Genomic DNA, 22337 nt, shown 5'->3' with positions numbered 1-22337 from the left:
TAATGAGGACGCGCACTATCATAAACGGGTAGTTTTTGCTAATCAAGCTGCAATGAAAGACTTCTTTGAGCGAACGAAAGCAACACAAATCGAGAAGGGGAACACGAGTGTGTCGTAACAGCTCAAGTGTGTGTTGTTACGCAATCTGTGCAGGATGCGTGAAGGCCATCTGCCTCACTTTAGGGCCGTGGCCCGTGACACACTTTTAGCTTTTAATCTCCTCTTCTTGTAACGCTGTTAATGTGCGACCCTCTCGTTGCCAGCTCGGAAAATATACTGCGCACACGCCGTGCATGTCAAAGTCAAGATAACACGCAGTCGATGCTTTTGAAGTCCCCCAAAATCGTCCTTGGGGGCCAGATAGAAGGGGGAGCACCGACTTGCCAGATAGATGTAGTCGGGGTTTACACACGTCCTGGTTTGAACTCGGAAAAATCCGACTTCCGACCGTCCTCGAATGCAGCATAAGTAGTACGGATAATTCATGTATTAAAAAAAAACACAAAAAACTCAGTGTAAAATAAAAAAACAACACCTAAATGTGAATTAAAAGTCTGATGGCTCAGAATTTCAAGCACATATGTTTTTATTTTTCAAGCATCAAATTATAAATAAAAAATTCATTACTGATTATTTCTCCCCCAATTTTTATGTTATATAGTTATGCAGTTAATCATTTCATTGGTTTCTTAACAGAAACTATAGAAATTTGCCACTATTTTTTTGGTAATATACCTTATTCCGTGAACTGCTGCAGCGCTTTTTTTTTTTTTTTACAGAAAATTTCCAGAAATTTGCAACCTCAAGTACAAACAACATTTAGGCTAAACTATTAATATGAAAAAAGTTTTATTAAAGTGCTACATTGCTTAAAAATCTCAGTGAATTTGCCCGAAAAATCTTTGTGACCAAATTATTGAACAAAACCTTTCCAGAAAATTGCAACCAAGTACAAATGACATTTAGGCAAATGAATACGTAAAAAGATTTATTTCAAAGCGCTACTCAAAAATGTCACCAGCCCATCACGTACATCGCCACCTTCCTCCTCCTCCTCCTCCTCCTCCTCCTCTTCCTCATCCACATCCTGCGTCGTGGTCACGCCCGGAGTGTCCCACTGGTCCCTGTATTCCTCTCCTTGTCGCTCGCATATATTATGCAGCGCGCAGCAGGTCAACACCATGGACTTGACCACTTGGATGTCGCTGTCGTTCCTCTTGGTCAGACAGCGCCACCTGCCTTTGAGTCTGGAAAAAGCCATGCGTACCATCACCCTGGCGATGCGCACGCTCTCGTTGTACGTGCGCTGCTCTGGCGTCAGCGTGCCGTCTTGCCGGAACGCTTTCAGCAGCCACGGCTTTAACGGGTAAGCGGAGTCGCCCAGGATGTAATAACCGGGTTCGAATCTCCCTTGCTCGGCCGTTTCCCACAAGGAAGACTCCCTGAGTGCTTGGGCGTGGCGCAGACCGCCGGCCGTGCTCGCGCACGCACTCCAGAACAGCCCCTTCCCATCCACCACGCCTTGTAGGATGATGGAATGCCAGCCTTTTGCGTTGATGTAATCGCGGTGGTTCTCCTGAGGCGCGATGATGGGAATGTGGGACCCGTCGATGGCGCCGACGCAGCGAGGAAGCCCCCAGCCCTCCTCGATGTCGGCCGCCGTCCGTCCGAGCGTCTCCGGATCCGGGAAGCGAATGTGGCGCGGCAGCAGCAGAGCGCACGCGGCCGAGCAGAACTCCCGCAGGCAGCGGCACACCGTCGTCTTGCTGACGCCGAACAGTTGGCCGATGCTGCGGTACTCGCTGTTGGTGGCCAGCTTCCACACGGCGATGGCCACGCGCTTCTTGAGCGGAACGCACACGCGGAAGTTGGTGTCGCGCTTCTCCATGGCCGGCCGTAGCTTGGCGCAAATATCCAGGAAGGTCGCTTCGGACATGCGGAAGTGGCGTATCCACTCGGCCCGCGTAAAGCCCGGGACGATCTGGTCCCACCACACGTCGGAGCGGCTTACCGCCCAGATGCTCGGGCGGCGGCGGCGCTTCAGAAGCAATTGAAGCATCTGGAATATTCAACACATTGGCTTTAGTTATCAAAGGTGTGTCGAAAGATAACTGATGTAAAAAAAAAAAAGAAGAAATTTGAAACTGAAACTACATTTTTGCATGTGGGCCAAGCGACCTACCGGTATGCACAAAAAGATACTGCAAGAAATTCAACGACTAAAGAATTTTACCAGTCGACTAGAAATTGATGAAAGCACATTTAAAGAATTTCCGCCACATCTATTTGAGAATCAACATCTTTTGAACAAACACTATGACATCCACTCAAATTATCCTCCTTACCCACAGGTTATGTTGGATTAATTCAGTTGTTTTTTAAACCACTTAATAAAAACTACTTTATCTCTGAAACCAAACTGGCTATTACTTTGATATATGTATATATTTTTTAAATACTACAATGTTAGAAATTGGCATTTTAAAAATATTGTTTTTGGAACAGAATTTCTGACAGTCAAAAGATCTATTCACAAATTTGGATTACTGTGGTAGTCAGCCATGTTTTTTTTTTTTTGTTTATTTGTTGTTGTTGACGAACAGGAAATCAAACACAGTGACAGACACCAAACCGTCATCTAACCATCTGGCGTCGCCGTCTCCGTCTCGGAAACGAGTCGTCCTCCAACAACTCCCAAACTCTCCTCATTTTCTCCGCGGTGTTCCTCCGCGCAGCCTGCAGTCTCCTCTCGAACAAGGCTTTCCTTCTCCTGGTGATGAAGAGCCACATGCCGAGCAGAAAGCACACCATCGAGTGGATGTTCTCCATTGTTGTTGTTTGTTAACTGGCGTTCCGCTTCCGTCGCTGAATTAAATGGTCACAGGCTCGCCAGCGGTGTCGCGGTGTTGTGACGTTACTGTTTACTTATGGCTCGCTCCCGCCTAAACAAATCACATACAGCGTCCGACTCGGTAGAATTAATATTATCATTGTTATAGTGTATATTACTATTAGTACTGCTGCTACTGCTGTTATTATTATTATGCTTTATTGATAGTTGACTACTTGTTTGTACGATTTAACCTAACGGGTTGTATGTAATTCATATTTTGACCACACGAGGGACACCTTGCCTTGGCTATAGTTAAGTGAAACAAGCGCCATATGGCAAGGGTCTTGTCGGTCGTAGGTGAGTTGAAGTTAAAAAAGAAAAAGTGAAAATGGTTTGCGTAATATGTAAAAAAAAAAAAAAAAAAAAAAAATTATATGAATGCTAGCCATTCACATTTGTTGTTGTATTCTTTCAAAATAACTTAATTATTAACCTAATGTGTTAAACATTGTAAATATATGTATGATTATGAAATACTTAAGTTTAATAATAAAGCCATTCCCAATGTTTATTCTATTATACAATTAATGTAATGATAGAATTAAAAAATTCAAATATAAAAGACTAATATTTCCTTATTTACAATAAACAACCAATTGTATATTGAGCTACATGAAATGTATTTACACATTTTAATTCATAGTGTGAATATCCTTGCATCCATTTTGTATAACACTTATTCTCTTTGCAGGGATAGAAAGAGCCATTCACATATTAACAGTCAATATAGACTCTACATTGTCTTTAATGGGCATAACATGCATGTTTTTGGAATTTAAAAGGAATGTAAACATCAAAACTCTACATTGGAGAACCTTAGCCAAGATTCGAACCCTAAATCTGTGAGGAAGATGCGCTTACTACATTTTCCAGGCCTCCTGGCTGACCTTTCCCAAACTTTCCACTCGTGCTCTGACGCCTCCGTCTATATTCTCCCATCTGTGACTTTATTGTGTGCCGCTGCTGTCATGTCGAGCATGGATGGTGGGGTGTTTGAAGCCCCCCCTCCTGCACGCGGGGTTCCCGACGTTTGTGGGCCGAGGGGGAGGATTTCCTTTTCAACATGTCTGGCTAGTAAATATGTCACCGGGTTGAAAAGTGATCGCGTGAAAAACAGGTGGGATGTTTTCAGACCTTGCCACAGGAGTGTGCGTGATCTCTTTCCTTACGCACCACACTCACACACGCATAGTGCAAAAATAATGAGCGTAAAAGTACCAATATGTGAAAGTCGGGCCTCAAAAGGTGTCAGGCCGAAGTTGGCCTTATTTTAAGGTATCGGGTTTTTAATGGTTATAGAGGTTGTTAAGACAAAAAAATATCTGACACAATAATCCCTCCTCAGCAGTAGTTGGCGCTATAACGGCGGCCGTTTGATACATTGGCGAATCATCAGCCGCATCAGAAAGAAAGGTCTTTGTTGACAATTTTTTGTCATAGTTGAAATTTTAGACATCAAAAGTTCAACAGGTACTTAGTATTGGTGAGTATTGCATTTGTATCACATCCCTAGTAAGCCTATAAATATTAAAGTTTTATGTTTTTGTTTATTCGTGTAGTTTGCTTGGGGTTTTATTTGATTGTATTTAAAAAAAAATTGTTTTAACCGTTTTCAATTTGCACTGTGAATGTTGATCTTGCAATCAAATGTTTGAAAACAAATGATTCCAGCTTCATGTGCAATAACAATGCAAAAATATGTGGCGTAGGTAATTTTTTTGTCCACTTGGGGTCGCCATACTCACATTCTTCATGGGATAACCTGTGACCTTGAACATATGTGGCTTCAAAGGCGGGGCCTGGCTTGGTGAGTGACTTGGGAGTCAATGAATGGGAGCGTAAAGTCTGCTGGCTGTTAGCTTGTTGAGCGACTCTGCATTCATTTTTTATTTATTTTTTAAATCATTTGTTTTGCATCTTTTTTCATATGACATGTTTGCGATGTGATTTATTTTTTTAATCTATCTATTTATCTATCTATCTATCTATCTATCTATCTATCTATCTATCTATCTATCTATCTATCTATCTATCTATCTATCTATCTATCTATCTATCTATCTATCTATCGTTCGTGTAAATGTGATTTGTTGTGATGTTAGTAGGAGGGTCTTCCTCCGCCCCCACTTCCCCATTTCATCCCACGCGTGGACGCGCGCCGCGGCCACGCGCATCTCTGTGGAGCAAACCTGGAGGAGAGCGACGCGACGCGACGCGGCGTGCGTGACGTGACATGACGTGAAGTGACGGCGAGGACTGCAGACAGATTCACGCAGAAGCCCCGAAACTCGCACGCTCGCAGACTGGAGCAGCTTTTCGCTCGCCTTGAATCGGATCGTCCATGGTCGGCGCATCGCAGCGGCGGATTGTGGCGGGCTTGTCCGGACGCACCGAGCTGGGCTGCGGCTGACTCGGCGGCGGTTGGCCGCTGGTCCTCGTCGCTCCGGCGGACTGGAGGCGGCGGCGGCGGTTCGGTGGAGGAGGGGGAGAAGGTAAGACCGACACCCCCCCCTTATGCTTGTTGTTTCTCCATTTTCTGCGTGGACGTCACGTTGCACGCTGTCATCACGTCCACACGCACGTACCGCGGATATGAAAGCCCAAAAGATGCCGCTTGTCGCAGCCGTCTCGTATGAATGTCACAACGTTTTCTTACGTAACGCCTCCATGTGCGCATTTTTTTCTTTTCCTTTTTTTCCTCTCTGAACAATATGTTCATGTGGTCATATTGTCGCAGTCTCTTCCTTTGGAAGGGAGGGAAGGACATAAAAAAAGGGGGGGGGGGGGGTGTTGTGCTTCCAGTCTCCTTTGCAGCTGGACGCCCCCCAAAAGCAAGCAAGCTTCTGATGTAACCCCCCCCCCCCGCCCCCCAATCCCATCTCATTCCATTATTTCAAATGATGCTGTTGCAGTGGTCAAGTGTGAGTCGTTGAGGATGAAAAGATGACACAAAACATTTCCACTGTCAAATTGAGCTGCAAATGCAAGTCATTCACTCTTTTTACTAGCATCAGTAAAGATTTGGAATTAGACTGTAGTCTTTCAAACGGTTTTAATGCCCCCCCCCCCTCCTCCTTTCCCCTGTTAATCCTAATGCCAATTAAATATACAGCGTTGCCTTGAGATACGAGTTTGACACCCCGCAAAGTTTTCAACATACAAACCCTTATCTGGCTGATTATTATTATTATTGTTGCCTTGATTTGGACTACAAGAGTGGCAGTGACCCACTTAACAGTTTGAAATATATATTAAAAAAATCTTCAAAAATAGGTTTCAACACTCCCAGTTTAAGTTTTCTGTCAAACTTAACATAAATGCTGTTCTCATTCTCTTTCTTTCAAACAAGTAAAAGACTTTGGCCTTGCTAGCGCAGTGCTAACGCATAACGGGGAACTCAATTGATGGGCTAACAGATAGCATCCGTGTTGCAATATGACACACCGTCATATATTCTTTATACTCTGCAAAGAACCACAATATTTGCGCCATGCAGCTGAATTGAAGGCCGTTGCGTTCATTAAAAGCAACTTCAGGCTGCGCTTGTGCCGCTTTTCTCTCAAAACGTTCGTAATCGGACGAGTGAAGACTGCTCGTGTTGTTGCTTGTTGGTCAGCTCGCGTTGGAACTCGGCGCTGGCCTTGTGGACAAGTTGAGACTGGCCATCTCGTCCAGACCACCCGGAGGCCCCTCCGGGTCCAAAAGGGGGAGGAAGGCCCCGCCCTCATCCTCTCAGCTCGCAACCGGCCTGTGGCCATTTGTACTGAAATGCCAGCGTGACGTCACCTTGGGCCGACCATCACTTCTTTTCCGCCATTTTAATCCATGTGGACCTTCTCACTTGGATGTCGCACATTTTTTCGGGTGGCAAAAGTGCAAGCGTTGTCAATAGTAAACAAACGTGTCATTTAAAGGTAAGGTAAACCCAGAAATATGCTGGGTCGGCATCTATTGTTTAATGAATTAACCATAAATAAGATAATTGTGGCGTGAAAGTAATTGTATCAAATTGACATTAACGTCTGTTGGTTTAGCATGTAAGCAGTTAGCATGCCGCCTTCCTTTAGCCGTGTGAAACTGAATAATGTTTTCCTCCATGCCCATCTATCTAATCCAGTCATTTCACTTAATTTATTCATAATTGATTAATTTCCGACAAATAATTCCTCGATTCATTTATCTATGCCAAGTGTGGATCCACCTGTTGCCATTAACGGTGGAACGAGTCTAGCTAGCTTTAGCAATTTTATGCATGACGGTAACACACCGTCAAAGTGGTGAGAAACTAAAATCTTCCCAAATACACGGACATTGATGTCTTAGAACACTTTTATGTTGAAGTTGTTTGTGGCAGCGCCTCAAGGGCCTGCCCGATTGGAAGTTGCAACTGATTTAAGTTTAAATTGCTAGCATAAAATGTGAACACAAACACGATGTCATTTGCAAAATCATGTTCGCTATTTAAGGACACTACAAAAACTCCAATTAAACTGACATTGTAGAATATGGCGCCTGTTCCCAGCTTTAGCGGCTAGTGGCTAGCAGCTAGTTTATATATATATATATATATATATATAGATTTTTTTTTCTGAAATGTGCTTGTGACACTGTAAAATACGTGTGGTGGCTTAATAAAAATATTGTTGTAGAAAACAAGGTGACGAGGTTGTCAGTGATGAGCAAAATGGCATCCCGTGGTCATCTGCAGCGTGCGAAGGCGGGATGGCCACGCTCATGAATCATGAATGACGCGGCGCACGGAGCACCTCAATCGCTTGATTAAAACAGGACAGAGGTGCCACATCCGGGGCCAGAAAGTAAAAACCCTGCCACAGTTTGGCTTTAGCCTCAGGTGCTAGTTAGCTAGCTCCTTGCTAGCTTCCATGGTGCTCGTTTACCTGCTAGGGAGCTAGCTAGCTAGCACCCATGGTGCTCGTTTACCTGCTAGGGAGTTAGCTAGCTAGCTAGCTAGTCTTAGCCCCTAAGACTTAGGGGCTAAAGCCAAACTGTGGCAGGGTTTTTACTTTCTGGACCTGAAAATAAAAACTCATCTTTCAAGGCAAACAGAATATTGTGTGCTATGATTACATAAACATGGTGGATACCATATGAAAGATTGGAATTCATTCTTTCATTAGAAAAAAAGTATGTTTCTACGTTCTCATTTGAGTGACATCAAGCAAAAATGTTCGCTCTGTGAATTAGATTTAATGTGACAAAACGCTTTGATCATACATGTCTTCCTTGAAAACGTTCTATTTCCTAAGATCCGCCATCTTTTCATGTCATTTGATACCCGGGAGCCCATTGAAAAGAGATACGATGCTGCCACCTGCTGGCCATGGTTGGTGGGTGCTTTGGGATTTCTCACAAGCCATTGCACTGCCCATTGAGAAAAAAAAAAACGTAGTTGACGTCAATTGACGTTATTGGCGGTATACAGTGGGCGTGTACTTAACGCCAATTGACATTTTTGGTGGTAAAAGACTTCAATTTGATGAATTTTCTCATGGTGTCAAAATGACTAAAATAGCAGCGAAGTTTGGCATTATGTCCAAACCTCTCCAAAAAAATTGTATCATTGTAAATCATTGATGTAGGTAAGAAAAAGCTCAGGGCCAAGAACGGACCCTTGAGGCACATCGCTCGCGACTTCAGATAGTTCCGCGCTTGCATTTCCGATGATTACAAACTGCTTTTGCCCGTAAAGCTTAATCCGACGTGAATTATTCAAGATGAACGTTAGCGTGTACACGTTTGTCTCTGACGTCTCCCCGTGTTGCATGTTGGCGGGAGTGATGGGTGGAGGTGGGGGGGGGGGAATGTGTGTGTGTGTGTGGGGGGGGGGGGGGGGTTCGGCTGCGCCGCTGTGGTGCGAGTGACTTTGCGGGCAAGCTGCAGCTGTCAGAATGATGTGCTCAGCCCGCCTCTCGCAGGCTTTGCTACTTACATAATAAGCCAAATGAAATGTTAATGTCAGCAAAGATGACGGCGCAATGAGGGATTTCTCAAGAGTGCGGCAGGCGGGCGGGCGGGGCGGGGGGGCCGGGTGGGGCGGGGGGGCCGGCGGGCTAACTGCAAGGGAACTGGATTTTTGTGCAGAAACGCTTCACTACAAGATTACTTCTAAAACACAACATCATGTCCAATTTCTAGTTCCTAATTGGAAGCATTTGTTCCTGTCCCCCAAGCCGCAGGGGTGGCAAAAGTGGCAAAAGTGACGATGCTCGGGTCACGCATGGATCGCTGTGACATTTTCCACACGGAGATGTTGGAAAGGGAGTGAGAAGAGCTGCTTTGATTTGACAAGCCAGTCGTGTCCACGCTCACAACACCGTAAATCAATCTTTTTCAAAATGAGCCAGCTTGCGAAATGACTAACACCCGGTCTAACCTGCCTCTGCCTCTCTTTTTCTTATTAAATTAAACTTGTATCTCAAGGAGAGTCACGTACGGAATGCTACTATTATCGTCGCCCTTTTGTAGTGGAGTCAATTAGAGCTTGTAGAAGAGTCAATTAGATTACTTGTCGATTACTCGACAAGTAATTGATGATCCAATTAGTCGACAACTATTTTAATAATTGAGTAATTGTTTGGGGCCATTTTTAATTTAAAATGGTCCAAATCCTCTGATTTCAACAGTAATTGTTCAATTATTTCTGTAGTACTTCATGAAAAAAAAACTGATTATCTTCTGTGTTTAATAAAAATAAGACATTTGCAAACATCTGTTTTTACTTTGGAAAACATTGACCCAACCAGTGTTAACTTAGTACAACATCAATCTACCTTTTTTAAATCACTATATGAATGCGAAGTACGAAATAAACACCAATAAGGAAAACAAAAAAGTAATACACTTTAATGCAGAATTTAAATGAATCAGATTAATCGATTGAATAATCGTCAGATTAATCGATTCTAACAATACTCGATAGTGACAGCACTAAAATGACTCACATTAGTCGATTAATCGATTCTAAAAATATTAAATATTAAAGTCAATATTAAACAATTAATTGCCAACTAATTGACTATTAATTAATCGACTACATTATTCACCTTAAAATTGTCCAAATCTTTATTTTGGCCTCCCCTTCATGAAAATAGACCGATAATTTTTGTTTGTGTTAAATGAAAATAAGACATTTGCAAACGTGTTTTTTAAGTTAGATTGACAGAACTGTCATGTGATTTGGCTTAATTGATGTTTAGTTTTTTTTTTAAATCACTAAACATGACCAAATAAACAATGGAAGAAAATGTTTTAAAATGGTATCAGATTCATCGATGGGATAATCGGTTGTGAAAGTATTTGCGAGTGACAGCTGTCCGTCTGTCTTTTCCTAACTGATGCGTTCAGTGCAGCGTGGATTTTGGAGTTTCCCCGCTTTGTGCTTAATGTGGAACGACGTCTCAAAAGCTTCACTTCAACCGAGCGCTCCATGTTTGTTTCGACTTCGGCCTTTTCTTGTCAAGTCTGATCGCATTCTCAGTAATCGTTCCTCTTTTCTTGTCTTGTGTCATGTTGTCATGAATTCACGAGCGAGAAAGCGAGTTAGCGAGTTGAGCTTCACATCCGCCACCGGGCCGGAAAGTCGCTGGAGGTGTTTTTGGCGTAAGACAACACCAGGATGAAGTCAATGCCTGGCATAGCTTGTCAGCGCCGTGTTATGTTATGTATCTCTCAGCAGGTGTATTTATAGAGCCGCACACAATGGCGGAGGGGCGGAGTCATCTTAAATAGCGTCTGTCATTGTCCCAAAAGTCCCGTGTCGGCTTCCACTTCTGACTCTCGCTTTCATGTCCTCCAAATGGACGCCGCACAAAAATGTTTCCACTTCCCTTCAATTGCTTTCACGAGCAATTAAGCACTTTTTACACGGAGCAGAAAAGCGATGTCGTTCCAGCCAGCTTGTGTCTTACTTTACGGTCCAAAGTTTTCCTTCCGGGCAAAACAAAGACAAACATGCACCAAAATTGGCTTCAGTGTATTTATTAAAGCTCTAAAAATCAAAAAAATCTGACACCCCTGGACTGGTCACCAGGGGACATACAGACTTTAAGAACGGTTCGTTTTTAATGGATTCACTGCCGTCGATTTTTATATTCACCAACTGGAAACAACATTTTTTAAAATAACAAATTTTATCCATTTTGTTTCGTCCAAAAGGAACTTTCATCATTATAGCGTTTCAAAGAATTTTATTTGTCTTAATATTTTTTTTACATTTAAACTATTGCTGTCACTATCGAATATTTTTTAGAATCGATTAGTCTACCGATTATGCAATCGATTAATCGGATGTCTTATTTTGGCGAAACACAGAAGATAATCAGTCTTCTTTTCACGAAGGACGACAGAAATAAGTGAACGATTACTGTTGATATGCTGAAATCAGAGGATTTGGACCATTTTAATAAAAAAAAATGGCTCCATGCAATTGCTCGATTATCAAAATAGTTGTCGATTAATTTCATAATCGACGACTTGTCGATTAATTGATGAATTTTGACAGCTCTAACTGCCACCGATGCTTATACGTCACATCGTTGTTTTTCAATGGCTAGGCATTAATTTTATGCATTATGTATATATATTTTTTTTAAACAATCAGCCGATTATCTCATTTGCTCGCAAAAACGTATTAATAATCAGTATATTTTTTTTGCCCCCCCCAATAAAAAAAAAATGGTATCAGCATCAGCCTCCCAAAAATCCATATCAGGCCCTATTTTGTTGCTGTTGTCCATGGATGGATTCCGTTTCATCTCAATTTTTTTCTGCATTTGATTGGCTTTGACGGCTGATTTTCAAACGAGCTCCGTGTCCCGTACAAGACCGTCTGCTGTGCTGTACATTCGTCAGCCTAAAGACGGCGTGTGCACGTGTTTGCGGTGTCGTGATATGAGAAAATCACGTCGCGGTGGCCGATTAGAGCGCAGCGTCCGGGGACAATCGAACCCTTTGTGGCGGCCGCAGTCAGATGATCAACATCTGTGCCGACTGACACTCGCCGCTAAATCTGATTGGTTGTCGATGATGTGCTTCATTCCGACTCCTTCCGTGGAAGGACTTCGCTTTTTTTTTTAGATGGGCTGCAAAGCAGGCAGTTTGCGCACGTTTAACGTTGTTGGCTTTGGAAACGATTTGTATTTAAAGAGGCCTCATCCGTCTCCGTCATAAAACATTTGGCTGTACAGTGCAGGGCGGCCATGTTGGAAAAGGGAGATGGTATGGAAAAAGGATTTTTGGAATGTATGGAAGACAAATAGTTGTGGATGTGGAGAGTTGGCCCACTTTTCAAGATGGGAGCAAAAAGGCGGAGAAAAAAAAGGATTTTCACCCTGATTTTTATTTAGTTATTTACTTTAGACAAAAAAAACAAAGTCAGCCTGACCCACAAACTCCATCCATTTCCAAGCTGACCTTGGGTCAAGATTTAGAATGGATCCATCCACTAATTGGGTCAATTTGATCCAAATTTCTGGGTTGTTTTGTACAAAACCCCCAAATTGAGTCGTTTTGTTTAACCCCCCCCCCCCACCCCCCCAAAAAAAAAACAAACCCCAAGAAAGTTGTGGATTGGTTCATATATTTGACCCAAAATGGGTTATTGGTTAAAACAACCCCCAAATGTGGGTCATTTTGTCTACCAGAACCCCCAAAATTTGGGGTATTTTGTTAAAACCCAAAAAAATGGGGCGTTTTGTTCAGAACAATCCAAAAAAACAACCAAGAAAGTTGGGTCAAATTGACCCAAGTAGTGGATTGGTTCATATTTGACCCAAATTGGGTTATTGGTCAAAACAACCCCCAAAATTCGGGTCGTTTTGTTTAAAATGGCCCAAAAAATTGGGTCATTTTTTTTTCCGGGAACCCCCAAAATTTGGGGTATTTTGTTAAAACCCAAAAAAATGGGGCATTTTGTTCAGAACAATCCAAAAAAACAACCAAGAAAGTTGGGTCAAATTGACCCAAGTAGTGGATTGGTTCATATTTGACCCAAATTGGGTTATTGGTCAAAAAAAAAAAAAAAAATTCGGGTCGTTTTGTTTAAAATGGCCCAAAAATTGGGGCTTTTTTTTTACAGGAACCCCCAAAATTTGGGGTATTTTGTTCAAACCAAGCCTCCCGAAAATTGGGGCGTTTTGTTCAGAACAATCCCAAAAACAACCAAGAAAGTACATCCAACCCCAAAAATGGGTTCATTTTGTCTACAAAAACCCCCCAAATTTGGGTCATTTTGTTCAAACCATCCAACCATCAGTTACTGTTTCCTCACAAGATAAGATTTCCGGTGTGAACTGATTTATCAGTCTTATGTTCTACAGAAAGAAAGAACGACTCCGCAAATGCACGACTTGTAGCATCGGAACGGCGTGAGCTACTTTGTAGCGGCAACGTTAGCTAGCGCGCGATTTCTTCTCATCCTTTTCTCCATGAAGGGACGTCGAAGCTTTGATGAAAGATGAGTTTGTTTTTAAAAGCGCTTTGTCAAATCATTTCTTTCTAATGATCTGCATCACCCTTTGACCTTCGGGGTTCCGCCGAGCGAGCGGAAACACTCGATGGGCGTCTTTGATCAGGTACGGCTTATCAATAAAGCATCCGATCTCAAGTGAGCGTGTGGGTTTGCGTTAGCATCAGATTGATGGAGTGGCGGTTGGCGTCTGAAAGCGTCCTGTTATGAGCGGCGCCGTTTGTGGTCTTCGGTGACGCGTCTTGTTCATCTGTCAGGTTCTGCCCTTCAATGACAGGAAGCTCGCACACGCATCAGCTAACCTCATTTCACGTTGGGCTTTTGAGCAACAACTAAAAGCTTGTATTTGTATTTATTGATTGATTTGATGGCTTTTGTTTTGGGATCGTATTTAGACCCGATTGTGTTGTGGCTTCCGTGCAGGCTCTTCTTAGACTGATAACAAAACCCGACCGTCATGAGATCACAACAAATCAGTGACGGCGATTTGCCCAAAACCGCCAATCAATGGAGGCCATGATTGAAATTAACGATGAAACCAATGTTTCATGTGTATGGAGGACCAAAACTGCCAAAATTAAAAATAAATAAATGGATAAATAACAAAAATAAAAGTGAAAATAAAAACTGATATAAAAAATATAATTCATAAATTAAATTAAAACTATATATATGTATGTATATATATATATATATATATATATGTGTATATATATATATATATATATATATATATATATATATATATATATATATATATGTGTATATATATATATGTACATATATATATATATATATATATATATATATATGTGTATATATATATATGTACATATACATATGTATATTTGTATATATATATGTATATGTGTATATATATATATGTATATGTATATATATATGTATATATGTATATGTATATATGTATATACATATGTATATATGTATGTATGTATATATATATATATATATATATATATATATAATTTCCATTTATTTATTTTTTGTATCTAAATTTTGAATTATATTTTTATATCTGTTTTTATTTTGACTTTTATTTATTTAGTGATTTATATATTTTTTATTTTGGCAGTTTTGGTCCTCCATTATATGACCACCTTAAATGTATTTTTTTCTACCAGTTTTTTTAATGTATTTTTTTATTTTTACTTTTATTTATGGATATAGATGTTTTTTGTTCTTTTTATTTCCATTTCTATTTATTTAATTTATTTTTATTTATTTTTTTAATTTAAATTTTTTTAATTGATATTTTTTTATATCCACTTTTATTCATTTATTTATTTATTAATTTATATCTTTTTTAATTTTGGCAGTTTTGGTCCACCTGCCTTGGTGGAGGTCTCCACCGCCAAATGAAGCGTGTTGTTCATAATGTACGCAATTTGTCCTCGTCTCGGTAATTCAATGCTCCCTCCGAGGCAGCCAGTAATGGCGGCGAACGGAATGCTCCGATTGGCCGGCTACAATGCAGGGAGGGGGGGGCGATTGGATGGCGTCGGAGCCGGCTGTTGTCACGGCACGGAAACGTCATGTGATCTGTGATGCGTGTGTGGTCAAGGTGAGCCAAGTGCACTTAATTAATTCTAATGAATGCAGAGCAACGGAAGCGCACGCGCGTGTTTCTTGTTTTTGCATAACGTGTAATTGTGGTCAGCATCTGCACTAAACGGCTTACAACCTGCATATGTCTTTTGTCTCTCGGACCCGTGTTGAGTTTGTGTGATGACATTTTAAAGATGCGTTTGAGGAAAATAGGCCCTTCCCCATTAGTGTAAGGTAAAAAAAAAAAAAAAACTGATCTATTCTGTTGATATTATTATGTAGTTGTGGAGGTCCTGGGTTCAAGTCTTGGCTCAATCTCAGGTACTTCCAAAATCATGCACTTGAGCTTCCATCCAGATTGTAAATTGTGCAAACGTGTTGTTGGCAGTCAGTCCGGGTTGTACGTTGCTCGGCTTCAGCTCATCCGTAAACAGGACAAGTGGCAACGAAAATGCACAATATGACTAATAGTGAACCGCAAAAACATGTCATGATTATCAAGGAGGACGCAGCTTGCCGCAAAGAGATGAAATGGCGACGATAAAGAAGAGTGTAAGGATATTTTCAGAGGCTGACCAATCGCCTTTGAGGGCCGTTTATTTTTACTTTTAAGACAGCGTATTAGGGCCACGCATACTTTTTTTTTTTTTTTTTTTTAGGGTGTGGGGGCAATATTCAGATAAAATAAAGTGCAAATTTGCCACTTCATTAAGTGGAACATTTGTGAGCTTGTAAAGTGGCAGATTTGCGAGAAATACACGTAGCTACTACTCGGATGTTTGTGCCAACACTTTTCGGTCGGGTTTTCAAATAGGGAGATCGTAATGGGGATGGGAGGCGGGGTTGGACGGTCCTGTTACTACGTCTCTTCTCGCCTCTCGATCCACAAGTGACTGACGGCGAACTAACGTTACATGCGGTATATCCTGTCGCGACACGTTTTTTTTTTTCTTCTAGTAATTTTTTTTGAAAACTTCTTGGGTGGTTGCTAAATTACCCGGGTGGCCCGCCCAAGTGTTAACATGGTGTGGGAAACACTGATATATATATACGTGGCGGATGGCGCTAATACGCCGTCGTAACTACTCTTACTTTTGTGCCATCTTTGGTTACTCGACTACTCACCGACAAAAATCATGCTCCTGAATTCGGACCAGCGCATGTTGTTCAATCTGTTTTGGGAATGTGTTTGATTATTGTTTATGATTGATTATTAATGAGAACGTGTTTGTGTGTGTGTGTGTGTGTGTTCACATACTTGAATTTACCCAATTGATGATTTATTGATGAGGAGCCACGTGCATTATTCACGCCAGCATGTCCTTAGGTGCGAACTTCATGAAGAGATTCTTCATGCGTGCTCGTCACGACGTGAACACGGAGTGTGTAGTAGTGTGTGTGTGCACGTACGCTTTGTGTAACGTGCCCCGAGGCTCATCCTTGTGTGAGATGCCGCCACTTAATGGACGCATTCTTGGAACTAAATGGGGTGTACCTAATCCATGTCATTGATATTTTTTCTCTCGCTCTCTCTCTCGAGCACTTCCTGGTAGACGCACACGCACACGCACGCATACTCACACGCTGTCATGTCATGTTTGATACGTGCAGGTTGTCGCGATCTCGCCACGAAGAGAGATGGCAGTGAGTCACGTGACCTCATTAAAACATTTCAACGCACAGACGGCCTGTTTGTTGGTGTGTGTGTGTGTGGCATCATTCCCGCCATTGGAATCTGACAGCCCCTCCCCCCTCGCCAACCCATTTGTTCCTCGGCCGTCAGAAGGATTTCCAAACCATCTCCTGCCTCGTTTTTGGTCTGCGGTATCTAATAAGCGGCGGATCGTAAGAGGAGTGAGCAGCGGTCTGTTGCCATGGCAACCACCGCCAGGGATGATGATGATGATGATGAAGATGACGACGATTAGGCCAGGCGTCTCAAGTAGCGACGGCGTTCGTAGAAGTGAATCTCCCCCGTTTGCTTGGCATGCTTGTAAAAATGATGACTAAGCGTATTTATTTCATTAGCGAATAATGATGAGAAGAAAATGACTTGAATGTTGTTTGAAGATGACGCTTGTACTCGTCTTGAGTTCGATCACTCGTGTCAACTCTCTGATGATTTGGAGTGACCCGCCCGCCGCACAGGAAGTGACGCGACACCAGCGCCTCTCAGGTGGAAGTGAAAGTGACCGCACGGCCGCTTTCAAGCGTCGACCGCAACTCGAAAGAGGATCTTGACGCTTTTGACACAGAGGACACTTTTGTATGAAAGCAACATCCGTTTAGAAATATTAAATATTTTCAGAATATTTTGAAAAAAAAAGTCACTTCAATGTGGCAGAAATGGATTGAGAAGATTTGAGCTGAAAACGATGAGGAAAAAAATTGCATGGCCAGATATGACCCAAAAGGTTTTGCTAGTTTCTTTCTTTCTTTCTTTTTTTCCTTTCTTTCTTTTTTTTCTTTCTTTCTCTATCTATCTATCTCTCTACCTTTCTTTCGCTCATTCTTTCTTTTTTTCCTTTCTTTCTTTTTTTTCTTTCTTTCTCTATCTATCTATCTCTACCTTTCTTTCGCTCATTCTTTCTTTCTTTCTCTCTATCTATCTCTACCTTTCTTTCTTTCTATCATTCTTTGTTTCTCTATCTTTCTATCTATCTCTCTACCTTTCTTTCTTTCTTTCTCTTATTCTTTCTTTCTTTCTTTCTTTCTCTCTCTGTCTATCTATCTACCTTTCGTTCTTTCTTTCTATCATTCTTTGTTTCTCTCTATCTTTCTTTCTATCTATCTACCTTTTTACCTTTCTTTCTATCTCCCTTTCTCTCTACCTTTCTTTCTCTATCTCTCTCTTTCTTCTTTTCATTTGTTTGTCTGTCTACATAACATGGTACCCATTTCTTAATGTACCAAATATTCTATACTTCGTTTAAAAAATAAAATGGAAAAAACATTTTTATATTTTGAAGAAGACATTTTAAACCTATAATTTTCACGTTTTTTTTTTTATCCCGCCAGAATCGAATGTCGACCCATGCCTACTTTGAACATTTCAAACCGGTCATAAAAGAAGACATGATGATCGCAATATGTCAACAGCCTTGCATCGTCTCGCTTTGAAGCATTTTGCATTCCGCGACATCTTTTTGACTGAAACGTTACACATTCGAACTACTGAAGTAGAGAAGAACGCGATAATCATCATTTGAGCAATTGACCCTTTTCACTCGCTCTGCCTTTGTTATATATGGCACGTAAATAGTTTGTTTTGTTGCTGTGCTATTGAAGATCACAAAGATCAGTACATGACGTCACGGTGAAAAGGTTGATACGATCAAAAACCATATTGTGCCTCCACAGTAGCGAGGTCACGTCCTCACAATAGTCGGGTTTTTCCCACCAACTAAACAAGTCCTGTGGTCTTGAACACTGTGCCGGTCCATGTTGCGTCACCTTGCTCTAGGTTGCTCGGGTGCCTTCTTATTTTGTTGTGCTCCTCTCGAGAGCGTATTGGACGGCGGCCCAGACAACGGCCCGGCTAAACACGGGTTTTGCGGATTCTTCTGGTCTGTCAGCGAATGACTTGGATGCACCAAACCTTTTTTCACGTGTGACTCACCAAGCCGAGACGTGTTGTAAAACAATTTCCGATTGTAAGTGCAAGGACGTCGCCTTGGCTGTTGGAGTGAAGTCCATTGGTTTCACTAAGTGGAGATCTCGGACCTCCAGCAGACTTCCCGGCATCAATGAGACAACTGTCCTTTGCTAACATGGCATTTATCACAAATTTGCTGGGAAATGGGCAACTTATTTTTCAGTTTTTTTTTTTTACTTTTGCTATAGCAAAATGGCCATTCTAACAAGGCAACAGCTAGCATGCTAACTTTAACATGCTAGCAACCTGTGTGGACGCATAATGCTAATCTAGGAATATCTCATATCTTATGGACAATTATTAAAGTGTTGTATAGCTCTAGAGCTGAAACATTTGAACACTTTTGACTATAACATAATAAAATAGCAACATGAGCATAACAACCACTTAGGCATAAGGATTTTACATGATAGGCTACCCTTTCAAAAGGCTACTGAGAATGGATAAAATGCTAACCAGTGGTTAGCTAACATGTACCAAGATAAAGATGCACAAAAACTAACTTGCTAATAAGCGTTCTGAGTTAATATCTAAAGCTAATGAAATTTGCTAACATGTTAACAATTGGCATGCTAACACAGATAAAGATAGCAAACTTTCTGGCAGATAAGTTTGCTTAAATTACACCACTTTAGCCACGGCCATTTCCATCTCGACTTTCTTTATTCACTGTAAGCTATGCGGTTAGGGGAAAAAAATCCAATATGATGAGCCGCAGTGTTCAAAAAATTTAATCTCATCTCGGTATTGATCGCTTTAATGCGCGGAGACCAGAAGTTGGTATTGATTATCGTCCCCGCAGACGGCACGCGGCTGCCGGGCCAATCGGCAGCTGAGCCGGTAACCGGAAGATCGATGAAAATGATGGAGCTATTTGGGCCGCGTAAAGACCCGCCCCCGGTGCCATTATGTTTACCGTCAGTAGCGTCATCCTCCAGCAATGATATCACTTAGCCGCGTGTTTTAACACAATTTCATTATTGATGCATCACTCAAAAATATGACAATTGTGGAGACTGGAGACATTTAGACTCAAAAGCGTTGATGCATGCATCCTTATGAATTTGTCAAGTTTTTTTTTTAATGATATAAAATATAAAAAGGCAATAACAAAATAAAATGAGTACCGGTGTATATCCAGTATGTGTATATTATATAAGTGTACATATTTAACATTGATACATATGTAACTAAAACATATATTTACAAAAGTAATCAGTAATCTATAATTTAAGACCTAAAAATAAAATTCTATCAAATAGCACAAATATACGGTAATCCTAATATATAAACAACACATGACAAAATAAAGGGGAAAAGGCATCTCCAAAATACAATTATAAATCACAAACAAAAACAGCAGCAACAAAATAAACAAAAATGAAATATGATGTATTGTAAAATATTAATACTCATTTGATGTGTAGATCATTTTTTAATAAAATAAAGATTCCTTTAAAAGTAAATAGTAGTACATATTAGTAGTCTCTTAAGCCATAAATTCTATAAAGTAAAAATTATACAATTATAAAAAAAAATTGCAAAATAAATGCAAATATGATGAGCAAAAATGACCAAAATAAAACAATTCAAGAAAATGCCATTTATAATATAAATATACAACACAACCAAAACAAAAGAAACTAAAATAAAATGTATGATATTAAATATTAATTATGGGTATATTATCAATAAAATTGTAATAAGTAATTTATGTTAATGAAGCCCCTCAAATAAACAAATACAATTATACTGTATACAAGCAATTGAAATAAAGTGCAATAAAATGGCTCCATTTACACAAATGTATTCTTTTTCCATTTCCCCGTGTCGCTCATGAAAGAGTGCCGCCTCAAATTGATTGAAATCAAGCGTGCGGCTGTAACCATGGAAACAGATGCTCCCTTAGTGACCCATTTTACAGCGAGGGGGGGGTGTCTTAAATCAATAACGGCAATTTAGGGATGATGTCATCGCAGAATTGGACGCACGAGCCACACAACAATGCTCTGGGCATACACGTGTGTGTGTGTGTGTGTGTGTGTGTGTGTGTGTGTGTAGCAGCTGTAGCTTATGACCTTTAGTGAAATATTTTGTGTTGTGGCGTCTCAACCGAGGAGTGCATGATGGGAAATACTAACATGCGCACACACACGAGAGTGCTGCCACGAATGACTCTGCACTCAATGTCAGTGTACGTGTTTGTGTCTGTGTGGATTCACTTCCCAATGAAATTTAGACGCACACGCACACACACACGTACGCATTGACATTTCACTTCCAACCATCTGTAGATGTCCCGTGCCAATACTTTTTGTGTACTTTGTGTTCTCTGAATGGGCCAATGCTGTGCGGAGGTGGCAAATCCAGGTCCAGAAAGTAAAAAAAACTTGTTTGTTTTTTTAGCTAGTTAGCTAGCTTGCTTGCTAGCGCTCTAGCAGGTAAACGAGCACCAATGGAGCTAGCTAGCCAGCACCTGGGGCTACATGCCACAGTTTGGCTTTAGCCCCTGCTGCTAGCTAGCTAGCTTCCTCCTTAGCAGGTAAACGTGCACTAATGGAGCTATCTAGCTAGCACCTGGGACTAAAGGCAAACTGTGGCAGGGTTTCTACTTTCTGGACCTGGATTCAAACCCAGGGGATTCGACCTAAGGTGGGATTCGAACCCCATAACCACAGAACTGTGAGGCAGAAGTTCTGAACACAAGGTCACTCTGCAGCCCTGCTAAACAAATGGCGACTGTCAAAGCTGAATAAATACTTCCTTAGTTGAAATCAAGTACAAATCTGAACAGTCCTTCTTGTGAAATTGTTTGAATTAACGTCCTGAAAACGCGACTTTTCCCACCATGCTCTATGGGCCAATGCTGTGCAGAGGTGGCAAATCCAGGTCCAGAAAGTAAAAAACCCTGCCACAGTTAGGCTTTAGCACCTGATGCTAGCTAGCTTGCTAGCTCCCTAGCAGGTAAATGAGCACCATTGGCGCTAGCTAGCTAGCACCTGTGGCTAAATGCCAGAATTTGGCTTTAGCCCCTGATGCTCGTTAGCTAGCTAGCTCCCTACTTTCTGGACCTGCACACACACACACTATAATTGAGCCAAACGCACGCCCATGCACACACCTCTTCCGTATATGTACGGTTTTGTGTCTTGTTTACATGTTATTTGTTGTTTATTATTGTTTAGTTAGGCCTATTTATATTTCATATGGCCACTTTTGTTGCAATGACAAATGTATTCTTTTGTATTGACTTTTAATCTATGAAATTGTGTGACAAAAACAGAACATATTACAACATCATTTGGATTTCACACACTCATACCTTTCTATAGAGGATTGGATGTCGTGAGTGTGTTTGTGTTATGTGGCATCAGGGCATAAATGCCGTAATGATACACTTCTTTGAGTTTACAGTACCAGTCTGAGTTTGGGTTTAGGCAGGAAAACACGCTTCCTGTGTCAAAAGATTTGTAGTGCGCTGCGTGTATGTTTATATATATGTGCGTGTGTGTGTGTGTTGAGGAATGCTGAGGTTTGGTGTTTATTGCTGTTACACTGGTGAGAACTGAGTGCAGGCCGGAGAGCAAGAATGAGGGAGGGGAGCGGAAGAGGAGGATGAGAATGATTCAGACCAGAACTGCTTTGTTTTTCAAACCAACTTGCAGTGTAAAGGCAAAAAGAACCGAGTCACTTTTTTGCTCTCCTCCGTCCAAGCGCTTTCTCCCAATGTCGTACTT

At 41.3% G+C, this 22337-nt stretch overlaps 2 protein-coding genes across 8 annotated transcripts in view; one reads left to right on the top strand and one right to left on the bottom strand.

The window, feature by feature from the left end:
* Nucleotides 1-832: 832 nt before the first annotated feature.
* On the bottom strand, nucleotides 833-2911 carry LOC144053690 (uncharacterized). Its single transcript, XM_077568403.1, has 2 exons — nucleotides 2644-2911; nucleotides 833-2059 (listed from the first exon to the last, which is right to left on the bottom strand). The coding sequence occupies exons 1-2, from the start codon at nucleotides 2827-2829 to the stop codon at nucleotides 989-991; spliced, it is 1257 nt and encodes a 418-aa protein (XP_077424529.1). The 5' UTR covers nucleotides 2830-2911; the 3' UTR covers nucleotides 833-988.
* Nucleotides 2912-5038: 2127 nt separating this feature from the next.
* Nucleotides 5039-22337, top strand: part of LOC144053321 (unconventional myosin-IXAa-like) — a 101137-nt gene continuing 83838 nt past the window's right edge. For all 7 annotated transcript variants that reach the window (XM_077567664.1, XM_077567662.1, XM_077567665.1 and 4 more), the window contains exon 1: nucleotides 5039-5385. The gene's annotated coding sequence lies outside the window, so the exon portion shown is untranslated. The remainder of the gene's footprint in view (nucleotides 5386-22337) is intronic.

The sequence above is a fragment of the Vanacampus margaritifer genome, chromosome 6 (genome assembly GCF_051991255.1).
Source record: "Vanacampus margaritifer isolate UIUO_Vmar chromosome 6, RoL_Vmar_1.0, whole genome shotgun sequence".
Taxonomy (NCBI): Eukaryota; Metazoa; Chordata; class Actinopteri; order Syngnathiformes; family Syngnathidae; genus Vanacampus; species Vanacampus margaritifer.
This window is presented reverse-complemented; position numbering and strand designations above follow the sequence as displayed.

What these genes read in the sequence shown, in the direction of transcription:
- LOC144053690 (XM_077568403.1), bottom strand. Translation starts at nt 2,829, where the DNA reads ATGGAGAACATCCACTCGATGGTGTGCTTTCTGCTCGGCATGTGGCTC. An exon ending in GGAGACGGCGACGCCAGATG is followed by an intron (nt 2,060 to 2,643) that starts GTTAGATGACGG and finishes TGAATATTCCAG; the next exon opens with ATGCTTCAATTGCTTCTGAA.